The sequence below is a fragment of the Colobus angolensis genome, unplaced genomic scaffold (assembly GCF_000951035.1).
Source record: "Colobus angolensis palliatus isolate OR3802 unplaced genomic scaffold, Cang.pa_1.0 Scaffold34, whole genome shotgun sequence".
In the NCBI taxonomy this organism is placed as follows: Eukaryota; Metazoa; Chordata; class Mammalia; order Primates; family Cercopithecidae; genus Colobus; species Colobus angolensis.
In genome coordinates this window covers 2,882,447-2,894,718 of record NW_012116710.1, presented here as the reverse complement: position 1 = coordinate 2,894,718, position 12,272 = coordinate 2,882,447, and the positions used below count along the sequence as shown (strand labels likewise).

Below are 12,272 nucleotides of genomic sequence, written 5' to 3'. Positions count from 1 at the left end.
AAGAGGACACAAACAAATGGAAGAACATTCCATGCTCATGGATAGGAAGAATCAATATCATGAAAATGGTCATACTGCCCAAGGTAATTTATAGACTCAATGCCATCCCCATCGAGCTACCTATTACTTTCTTCACAGAATTGGAAAAAACTACTTTAAAGTTTATATGGAACCAAAAAAGAGCCCACATTGCCAAGAAAATCCTAAACAAAAAGAACAAATCTGGAGGTGTTACGCTACCTGACTTCAAACTATACTATAAGTCTACAGTAACCAAAACAGCAAGGTACTGGTACCAAAACAGAGATATAGACCAATGGAACAGAACAGAACCCTCAGAAATAATGCCACACATCTACAACCATCTGATCTTTGACAAACCTGACAAAAACAAGAAATGAGGAAAGGTGCTCTATTTAATAAATGGTGCTGGGAAAACTGGCTAGCCATATGTAGAAAGCTGAAATTGGATCCCTTCCTTACACCTTATACAAAAATTAATTCAAGATGTATTAAAGACTTAAATGTTAGACCTAAAACCATAAAAACCCTAGAAGAAAACCTAGGCAATACCATTCAGGACATAGGCATGGGCAACAACTTCATGACTGAAATACCAAAAGCAATGGCAACAAAAGTCTAAATAGACAAACAGGATCTAATTAAACCAAAGAGCTTCTGCACGGCAAAAGAAACTACCATCAGAGTGAACAGGCAACCTACAGAATGGGAGAAAATTTTTGCAATCTACCCATCTGACAAAGGGCTAATACCCAGAATGTACAAAGAACTCAAACAAATTTACAAGAAAAAATCCAACAACCCCATCAAAAAATAGGCAAAGGATATGAACAGACACTCCTCAAAAGAAGACACTTATGCAGCTAACCACATGAAAAAATGCTCAACATCACTGGTCATCAGGGAAATGCAAATCAAAACCACAATGAGATACCATCTCACGCCAGTTAGAATGTCAATCGTTAAAAAAGTCAGGAAACAACAGATGCTGGAGGGGATGTGGAGAAATACGAACATTTTTACACTGTTGGTGGAAGTGTAAATTAGTTCAACCATTGTAGAAGACAGTGTGGCTATTCCTCAAGGATCTAGAACTAGAAATACCATTTGACCCAGAGATCCCATTACTAGGTATATACCCAAAAGATTATAAATCATGCTACTATAAAGACACATGCACACATGTATTTATTGCGGCACTATTCACAATAGCAAAGACTTGGCACCAGCCCAAATGTCCATCAGCGATAGACTGGATTAAGAAAATGTGGCACATATACACCATGGAGTACTATGCAGCCATAAAAAAGGATGAGTTCATGTCCTTTGGAAGGACATAGATGAAGCTGGAATCCATTATTCTGAGCAAACTATCACAAGGACAGAAAACCAAACACTACATGTTCTCACTCATAGGCTGGAATTGAACAGTGAGAATACTAGGACACAGGACAGGGAACATTACATATCAGGGCCTGTCAGGGGGCAGGGGCTGGGGAAGGGATAGAATTAGGAGAAACACCTAACATAAATGATGAGTTGATGGGTGCAGCAAACCAACATGGCACATGTATACCTATGTATCAAACCAGCACGTTGTGCACATGTACTCTAGAACTTACAGTATAATAATAATAAAAAAGGTATATCCCTTTTATCCTGGGAATTCACTTTAAAAAATAGATCACAGAACAGACCTATTTCTAGTGCTTTCAAGAAGCATTCAAGTTTTCATATTTTCCAAGAAGCTAATTGGTCAATTCAACTCATCTTTGTAACCATAAATTTTATATGGTCATATTTATCAACAATCTCTAACATAATTTCTTTCTTTTATATTTTATAGAAATTATTTTCTTAGCCTGTGTTTGCATAAATATTCACCTGTGGTTTTCTCTTGTCAAAAAAAAAAAAAAAGGCAAGCAGGACACAAAAGAAAAAAAACAAAACAAATTTTACTACTTCTCTTAACTGAATGCCCCACTCCTTAGGACACCAAAATTGAGAGTCATTAGACCAGAATACAGTCATTAAAGATAGCAATGAAGACAATGAAGAAGTACATGGAGAAGAAAAAATGTTAAGAGAAAAAAGAATAGAAATTATATTTATACAATGATTATGAATATGTAAAAATAGGTAGGCAGGCAGCCAAGGCGGTAAATTTATGTTTATCCAAAACCAAAAACAGTGTGTTGGAGTATTTTGATATTTTTCACCATAAAAAATTACGAATTTTCATCGCTTTATTCAGCATCATGAAAGCTTTTAAGATAGTCATCCAAAAATTGGCTAACACAACAAAAATCCCACAAAACAGATTCCAACCAAAGAAAAATCTTTAAAGGCAACCAATCAGCACCTAAGGAACTCAATCATCTGGCTTTTTATTTTTTGAGATGGAGTCTTGTACTGTCACCCAGGCTGGAGTGCAGTGGTGTGTGCCACCAGGCCAGGCTAATTTTTTTTTTGTATTTTTAGTAGAGACAGGTTTTTACTACATTGGCCAGGCTGGTCTCAAACTCCTGACCTCAGACAATCCGCCTGCCTCAGCCTCCCAAAATGCTGGGATTATAGGCGTGAGCCACTGTGCCCGGCCAATCATCTGGCTTTTTGATGGAAGATATTTCTAGAATTAATAGAGACATAAGATCCAGTACCATTGCCTTGACAGTGGTCAGACTGATTTACTCCAGTCAGGTCTACATGGGCAAAGTAAAGTAAAATATGGAATGCCATTATCTTGACAGTGGTGCTGGGTGGAAGGAAGGGCAATTAGGCAGATACAGGGACCTGAGACTTAGGTGGTTATTCTCTTCATCTCATCAGTGGGGACCTGGCTTCTTTGACTGCATCTTGATGTGCTCGGTTACACTGTTAGTATTTCCCCTTACGGATACTGTAGGCTTATTTTATAGCCAGAATGAATAGGGGCAGGCTACCTGGCCAGTCACTCCCTCAGATTATCTTCCCCAGACAGCTAATGTTTATTAGAGCAACTGTAGAAGAGAAAAAAAGAGTGACTGGAGGGAGGGGAAAGAAAGAAAGGGGGAAGGCAAGCTAGCCAACATCATTACTTTTACGTCTGCAATACTGAAAATGCATAGTACATGCACAGTACCTTGTGTTCCGACACTGAGGCCGTGTTTTCAATTGCCTGAAAAAACAAAGAGACGGTCACAAAAACATTACAACACATCAGCGAAACACGCTTCACCTTACTCAGCAAGCCCTGTTACGTCATCCAAGAGTCAACGTGTCCATATGGCAACCATGAGCTATCATTTCCACTCGAATGACTTTAGAGATTTTTATTTCAATCTACCTCAGTTATACATCTGTCACTAATTGCCACTCATTTCCTCCTTGATAATCAAAGTTCCAAAGATCTCACCTTAATCCAGGCTTCTGAAATGGTTTTCTCATATCTAATAGCTGACTTTATTACATCAAAGAGGAGAATAATACAGCTCTGATGCTGCTTTCTTGATTTGCTGAGGAACTACAAGTAGCAGAGAGGAAAAAAAATTACTCTTACCTACCAGAAAAGAACTTACAGGACGTGAGTTCCTGCTTAGTAGCCATGTACCCTGGAGCAAATGACAACCTCACGTATAAGATGGCTTATAAACTTGCACTGTAGTCTGTCTGGGATTGATCAGAATGACTAAGAAAACATATAAACACGTACATACTCACACACATATATGTAATTTGAAACACTGTACAATACTAGATGTAAATGTCATAATAGTACCATTATTTGTAGTTGTAAGTATTAAGCTCTAACTCTGACTTTGGGATGTCAGAAAATTGTGACATCCTATGTGAGAAAAAGGTGGCAATTATCCATGAGCTCTTTACCTTTCTCATCCTTTAATTTTCAGCTTTACTTGGGAAGCCTGCAACCGTGATGGCAAAACACAATGTTGCAGATCCAGCTTCTCCCAAAGCTCAGAAATTACCTGCAGAAAGTAAATATTAGTTTTAATATGGTTTTCTGCTCATTCCTAGTGGGTAGGTACAGTCCAGTCTCTCAGCCATGACAATCTCCTGAAAGACTGAGGAAGAAAATATTTTAAACGTTGGACAAGACATTCTGAAATACAGCGTTGATTAGAATAGCTAATGCAATGTCATAGAATGTCAGACCCAAAATGTCAGAATTCTGTGAGGTACTACACAGAAAGAGTTAAATGTAACTTATAGCAGCTTATATAGAGTAATGAATCTGTTGAATAGCTCCGTTCTCTTTGCTGAATGCTATCTGGGTTAGTCAGTATTCTTGGTTAGTCTGGGGACAGAGAAGAGCAATTGGAACTTATTAATTTAAGTCCCTTTATCTAGGTATGATGGGAATGAAGAATGAACTTATTGTTACAGGTAAATCCTCCAATCTGATAGATGACAACTTATCCATCACCAACTGGCGAACCTAAAAATTATAAGCACAAAAACTTAATACGTTTTCATGTCACTACCTCAACTTGTACTGAACTGTTAGGTAAAATTAGAAAAAAATCACTTCTCTCACTCAATTTTCCCACTTGTAATTTAGGGAGAAAAAACTCTAGATTTTTCCCCAAATTATCATCTTTTAGTTGTTAATACCACAGCTTCATCAAAAACAGACAGACAATAAATGTGAAACAGAGCTATTATCTTACATTTAGAGCCTAAATTCTCAATTGGCTATAGTAAGACAGAAAAAGTATTATTCCTATGGGAAGTAAGTACGATTCAGACAATATAGAAGATTTCCACTCAAAACTTACTGCTTAAAAACAGACCTGTGAATCTATCATAGAATAGCATCTGAAACTCATTGAGAAAAATGAAAAAAGAGAGATATCAAATATGATTCACTATGGTTTCAAAATGAAATATTCATTATACAAGATTTCTCCCAAGACAACAACTAGCACCTGTTCCAGGAGGTTGGAAAGTGGGCTCTGCTTCTGGAAAGCTGAGTCTTTCCTACCTTCAACAGGAAGTTTGGGTCAAGTCAAAGGCTAGAAAGGACATCCAGGATTGGGACAGTGAGTGAAGTATTCTCTATCAATACATCACTATGAATGGTAGAAAAAGAAAAAAGTTGTGTAATGGTTTGAACACAGCTGGGCAGACAATGACTTGTTTATAGTATGTTTCTTTAAAAATTGTTTTGACTGCAAAAAATAATACATATTATAATAATGGCTGAGAATCTTCCAAACTAATGACAGACAACATTCCAATGACAGAAAACTCTTAAAAGAAGCTGGGGAGTGGGTGAGAGAACACCTAACTATAGGGGAACAAGGATAAAATTATAGTTGATATCTTGTCAGAAATTAGGCAAACAAGAAGAAAGTGGAGTGAGGGATTTAACGTGTTAAAAGAAAGCAACTCCAAAAGAAATCTAAATAGATGGAGAGACTGATATACCATCTTTATGGATTAGAAGACCCAATATAGTAAAGAAGTAAATTCTCTTCATATTTGTCTATAGATTTAACATTATTCCAGTAAAAATCCCAGAGGGATTACTGATAATATATACAAGCTGATTCTTTTTTTTTTTTTTTTAAAGGGAGTGGGGAGAGGCTGAAGCAAGAGGATCACTTGAGCCCTGGAGTTCGAGATTTCTGTGAGCTACAATCACACCTCTGAATTCTAGTCTAAACAACAGAGCAAGACCTCACCTCTAAAAAAATAAAATGAATAAAAAATTATAACATCATTAAAAATAAAATGAAATATGGGAAAGGCAAAGGAACGCGAATACAAAACAATTTTGAAAAATAATAAAATAGAAGCAATATCAATTTTGAGACTACTGAATTTTAAGACATTATAAATCTTCACTAATCTAGACGGTGTAGTACTGGTTGGGGGACAGAAATATAAATCAATGGAACAGAATAGAGAGTCCAGAAACACACCCACATAAAATATGACCAATTGATTTCTCACAAAGATATGAAGGCAATTCAATAGAGAATGATAAACTTTTCAATAAATGGTGCTGGAAAAATTATCCATTTGCAAAAAAAATGAGCCTCAACCTAAACTGCACAACCTATATTACAACCTAAACTACACAGCCTATACAAAAATTAATTCAAAATGGATCATAGGTTAGTTTGCAAAAGCTAAAATTATAGTTTTAAGAACATACGGGAGAAAAACTTTTGTGATCTACAGTTAGGCAGGGAGTGCATAGAGATGACACAAAAAGCATGGTCATTAGCAGGCAAATTTGTCTCCTGTTGATAAATTGGACCTAATGAAAATCTAAAATGCATGTTTGCTCTGTGACAGACATTGTCAAGAGAATGAAAATACTGGCTACAGAGTAGGGGAAAGTATTTGTAAAAAACATATCTGCCAAAGAATTGGTATCAAGAATAAAAAACTCCCAAAACTCAGCATCAAGAAAACAAACAATCCTGACTGACAACAACAAAATGAGCAAAAGATTTGAACAGACACTTCACCAAGGTGAATATACAGACAGCTGATAAGCACAGGAAAAGATGTTCGACATTAGCAACTGTTAAGGAAATGCAAGTTAAAGCCACCATGAGATTCCACCTATTAGAATGGCTAAAATAACTGACAAAGGCAAATACTGGGGAGACTGCAGGGCAACTAGAACGCTCAGCTACCGCTGCTGGAAATGCAGAATGGTTAGCCATGCCAGAAAGCAGTTCGCTGGTTTCTTATAAAATTAAATATGTGCCAAATGGTCCCGCACCCAAATCCTAGATATTTACCCTGGAGAAATGAAATCTTATGTTTATTAAAAAAATCATCGGTGGCCAGGCACGGTGGCTCATGCCTGTAATCCCAGCACTTTGGGAGGCTGAGGTGAGCAGATCATGAGGTCAGGAGTTCGAGACCAGCCTGACCAACATGATGAAACCCCATCTCTACTAAAAATACAAAAATTTGCCAGGTGTGGTGGCACACGCCTGTAATCCCAGCTACTCAGGAGGCTGAGGCAAGAGAATCGCTTGAACCCGGGAGGCAGAGGTTGCAGAGAGCTGAGATCGTGCAACTACACTCCAGCCTGACAGAGTGAGACTCTGTATCAGAAAAAAAATAAAAAATAAAAACCATTTGGCCAGGCATGGTGGTTCATGTCTGTAATCCCAACAATTTGGGAGGCCAGGGTGGGCAGATCACCTGAGGTCAGGGGTTTGAGACGAGCCTGGCTAACATGGTGAAACCCCATCTCTACTACTAAAAAAAAAAAAAGTACAAAAATTAGCCGGGTGTGGTGGCACACGCCTGTCGTCCCAGGTACTCTACTCAGGAGGCTGAGGCAGGAGAATTGCTTGAATCTGGGAGGCAGAGGTTGCAGTGAGCCAAACTGCACTCCAGCCTGGGCAACAGAGCAAGACTCTATCTCAAAAAACAAAAAACAAAACAAACAAATATATCCATGAATGTTTATAGCGGCCCTATTCGTAACCACCAAAAATTAAAAACAACCCAAATGTCCTTCAGCAAGTGAAGAGATAGACAAACTGGTACAGCAATACAATGGAAAACTATGCAGCAATAAAAAGGAGTAAACTACTGATGCATGCAGCAATTTAAATGAATCTCAAAAGCATTATGTTGAATGACAAAAGCCAGACTCAAAAGGTTACATATTCTATGACATTCCACAAAGGACAGAATTATAGTGACAAGATCAATGGTTGCCTGGAGTTGGGGCATGGGAGGGAGGATGGGACTACAAAAGGATAACACAGGGAGGTTTTGGGGAAGGGGGATGAAGGAACTGTTTTATACCCTGATTGTAGTGGTATTCACATGAATCTACATGTATTAAAATTCACAGAACTATATACATCAACAGAAAGTCTATCTTGCTACATAATTTAAAAGCAAAAATAATATTATAATAATGGTACTTCTCTCATAGGACTTTGGTGTTTCATAAATAGAAGCTACTAACAGAGAGGTGTCTAGGGTGTTTTCCAATGCCAACCAACAATTCTCCAATTCTCCAGACACCAGCTGAGTATTCTACAATTTAATTCAATTCTGATGTTAACTACTTGGAGTTAGCACAGACCCCTCAGGTTAAGGGCTCAGTCTCACAAAACTGCACCTCCCCAACTTTAGATGCCAACTGCAAATAGTGGGTCTCCAGGTTATCCACTTTTCTGTCTAATTTGGCTACAAATCAAAGGCTCCCATGACCCTCTCCTCCAGCTTAATATTTTGCAATAACAGCTCACAGAACTCAAGGAAACAACACTTAGCAGCAAGATGAAGAGGTACACAGGGCAAAGTATGAGAAAAGAATGTGAGGCTTACATGCCCTCTCCCGGCACACCACCCTTCCAGCATCTTGATGTGTTTGCCAACCTAGAAGCTCATCAAATCTGTTGTTCAAGAGTTTTTATAGAGCATATCTCCAGCCCCACCTCCCTTGCAGCAGTGAATTCTAAATTCGATCTTTTTGACGTCAAACTAACTTTTTGGATATTAGGGCCCCTGGAAGTCCAAGAGAGACATATTAAGCTTATTTGGTATGTTAAATCATGCAAGTGGCCAGGCACAGTGGCTCACACCTGTAATCCCAGCATTTTGGGAGGCTGAGGTGGGTGGATGACTTGGGGTCAGGAGTTTGAGACCAGACTGACCAACAGAAATACATGTATTTTTGTATTTCTCTACTAAAAATACAAAAATTAGCCAGGTGTGGTGGTGCACATCTGTAATCCAAACTATGGGGGGAGGTTGAGTCAGGAGAATTGCTTGCACCTAGGAGGCAGAGGTTGCAGTGAGCCAAGATCGTGCCACTGCACTCTAGCCTGGGTGAGAGAGCAAGACTCTGTCTCAAAAAAAAAAAAAATGCTGTTTAACTTTCTCTGTATTTATATATGTGTGCTATTAATACATGTTTCAAAGTTGTTTAAGATTCCTAAAATTCTGAAATGTCTTAGTATTTGTCATTAGGAATAATTCTGATTATTATGCTTAATTGCAGTATGCCACAAAAACAAATTTCCTTGACAATTGTGTCTTTAACCATGAATGTTGTCTTTCCTATCCACAATTACTGTTTTACTTTGATTCTCCTCAAAAAGTGGTTTATGATCAGCTACAGTCCAAAATGTGCTTTTTTTAAAAAAATCATAGAAAAGGCTCTGCCACAGACTTTTAAATGCAGGTTTCTGATTACTTTAGTTATCATACCAAAAGACTAGGAAAGAACTTCCAGGACTCTAACTAAAAGGCTGATGTGTTTATAAAGATTACTAACTCAACATCAAGCAGAACAAGGTTAATTACATTGAACTAAACTAATAAAAGACTAAACTTATTTTTTCACAGCCTTTTAAAAAAAACATTGCTAATTCTTTTAATATTTTGTTTTCAGAGTCAAAAACTTTTTGTTTTAGCTATTCATAGCTTATAACAAATTGGGTAAAGTATACTTTTGTCAGCAAAATTTAAAATAGTTATCTTTCTCTTTACCTGGTTTATTTGGAATTTAGAAACTATTTGTGAGTATTCTTAATTTATGAAAATATAGTTATTTATATAAGTTCAGTAAGAATCTGTTTTCTTTTGTAACATGACACAATTAGAGACACTGGTTATATTACCAAGGCTTTGACTGGAATGATCTATTTTCAGATATGACCAGACTATGTTGAGGAATTGACATTGACTTTACAGAGCCAATAAAAAGCCCCTTGAAAAGATTGGCCTAGGTCAGGCATGATGGCTCACACCTGTAATCCCAGCACTTTGAAAGGCCAAAATGGGAGGATCACTTGAGGCCAGGTGTTCAAGACCAGCCTGGGCAACATGGCAAGACCTTGTCTCCACACACACAAAAAAAGAAAGCCAGGAGTGGTGGCATACATGTTTAGTCCCACCTACTTGAGAGATTGAGACAGAGAAATGCTTGAGCCTAGGAGTTCAAGGCTGTAGTGAGCTATGATCACCACTGCACTCAGCCTGTACAACAGAGGGAGGCCCTGTCTCAAACAAACAAACAAAAGATTGGCCTGGTACCTTGTCTACATAGTTTCTTTACAAGGTTCCTGACCTGTGGTAAGTAAAGAATGTCACTTCCTAACAGGCCCAGGAAGCTCAAGATATTTTGGGACCCCAAAAAGAGAAGAATTCACCCAGGTGAAAGGTTTCATGGGTAAGTGGCAACTATCTGAGCTAGTGGCATGGGGGTAAGAAGACTTTACCAAGACAGTTGTAGGTAAAGAAAGGCAGATTTATTAGAGAAAGTTTGAAAGTACATTGCAAGGGAGCAACAGGCAGAATCAACATGAGAGAAGCTGACTGCAAGGAAACAAAGACTTGCTGGAGATTTTATAGGATGGTTCTTTGCTGTGTACTGAAAAGGGCTTTGTGCAGTATTGATAACACCAAAGTTACAGTGAGCTAACTTGCAGGTGTCTGGTGATAAGTTGGGCACAGGAGGGCTACGTGTCCTGGACCACAAAGAAAGGCAGACTCATAGCTTGTCTGCTTTCTCTCTTTGCTTTCCCATGCTCCCAACAGCCTAACTCCTTTTCCCTAATTAGGACTTCACAAAAGGGTTACATATTCAGACCCTGGAGGTTTGGAAAGTGTCATTCTAAACACTTTCTAGGAAGTAAGTCTAGGAAGATTGTACCTAGAGTTTTGTCAGTTCTGGGTCTGAACAAAGACATCCTCAGAGTCCAAAGCATAGAAATTCTTGGCTTTTTAGACCCACAAGTTATAATTGTAATTCATGTGTTGAGAAATTTCTCAATCTCTCTCTTAGGCTATAGGATTCCCTAGTGCCTTCAGGCAAAAGAGATCCGTGAAAATTAGTCTTGATTGGTTTGGGACACTGAGATGTTTCTGGGACAGCAAGGGGGTGCTTGGCACCAGCACTTCCTAAATTTATGCCACAGAATATGAATCCCAGAAGACACGGAGAGAGAAGGTGGAGGGAGTAGGGGATGGAGGAAAACCTAGTCTGGGAGATTGGAAAATGCTACATGTTCTGCTTCTCTCTTGGAGATTCACAATGCTTATTAATATATTAATGCTCTGAGGAATCCCACATCAAAGAGCCTGGATTTTTCTTTTCCCAAACATTCTTCTCTACTGTACTTAAACACTGATTAGGAAAAAAAAAAAGCATTAAAGCTATAGACAATTTTTAAGAGGGCTTTTTGAAAAAATGGATTAGACGGATTAGATGAACCTTCTCCTAGTGAAAGTTAGCCTAACAAGGTCATTATTAAGGAATACAAAGATAACTGCTAGATAAATCAGAAGAATGAGGCCCAATATTCACTCGAGTAACCAGACATTTATCTGTATTTGTAAGTGGCTCTCTAACATGTTTATTTCATTGGTATAAGCTTTCCAACAGAACCCTAAAGCGATTATATAGAACACTGGGGCTTCCTAATAGCCTCTAATTTCATAAACCATGGTAATTTAAAAGAGAGTGGATGAAGGGCCAGGAACAGGGAGATTTCTACTGAAGAATACAAATGTGTCCCTGGCTACATCGCTTCTGCCTCTTCCTGGAGAAAAGCAAAATGCAAACAGGAATGTGATGGAACCTTCCAGCTGGTGGTTTTGCATTGCAGGAAGAAAACTGTTTGTGAACATGAAAATTGCTGATAATTGGGTGTGAACGCCTGTAAGGGAGACAAATGGAGAAACATTGCAGAATCTTTATTTCTATCAAGGGCTGAACTCTGCTGGTGGGTGTGCAAATTGGCACCAACTTTTGGAGGGGAATTTAGCAGTGTGCTGACATTCTGACCCAGCAATTCCCCTTCTAGGAATCTATCTTATAGCAATACTTGTTCATGCACAAAAAATGTACAAGGATGCTCATGATAGCATTGTTTGCAGGTGTGAAAACTAGAAATACCCTACATCCATCAACAATAAAATGTTTAAACAGCCTGGGAGCGGTGGCTCATGCCTGTAATCCTAGCACTTTGGGAGGCCAAGGCAGCACAGATCACTTGAGGTCAGGAGTTTGAGACCAGCCTGGCCAACATAGTGAAATCCCATCCCTACTAAAGATACAAAACTTAGCCGGGTGTGGTGGCAGGCACCTGTAATCTCAGCTACTCGGGAGGCTGAGGCAGGAGAATCACTTGAACCTGCATGGTGGAGGTTGCAGTGAGCCTAGATCGTGCTCCAGCCTGGGTGACAGAGCAAGACTTAGTTGGAAGGAAGGAAGGAAGGAAGGAAGGAAGGAAGGAAGGAAGGAAGGAAGGAAG

The 12,272-nt window shown here is 38.7% G+C and overlaps 1 protein-coding gene across 1 annotated transcript in view; it reads right to left on the bottom strand.

The window, feature by feature from the left end:
• The window catches only part of LOC105519203 (Fanconi anemia group D2 protein), a 29,348-nt gene extending 24,265 nt beyond the window's left edge, over positions 1 to 5,083 (bottom strand). The window contains 6 exon segments of the mRNA XM_011952510.1: positions 3,143 to 3,178; positions 3,416 to 3,498; positions 3,501 to 3,523; positions 3,886 to 4,021; positions 4,393 to 4,456; positions 5,003 to 5,083. Coding sequence (XP_011807900.1) covers positions 3,143 to 3,178; positions 3,416 to 3,498; positions 3,501 to 3,523; positions 3,886 to 4,021; positions 4,393 to 4,441 — 327 coding nt within the window. The 5' untranslated portion in view covers positions 4,442 to 4,456; positions 5,003 to 5,083.
• Positions 5,084 to 12,272: the final 7,189 nt, after the last annotated feature.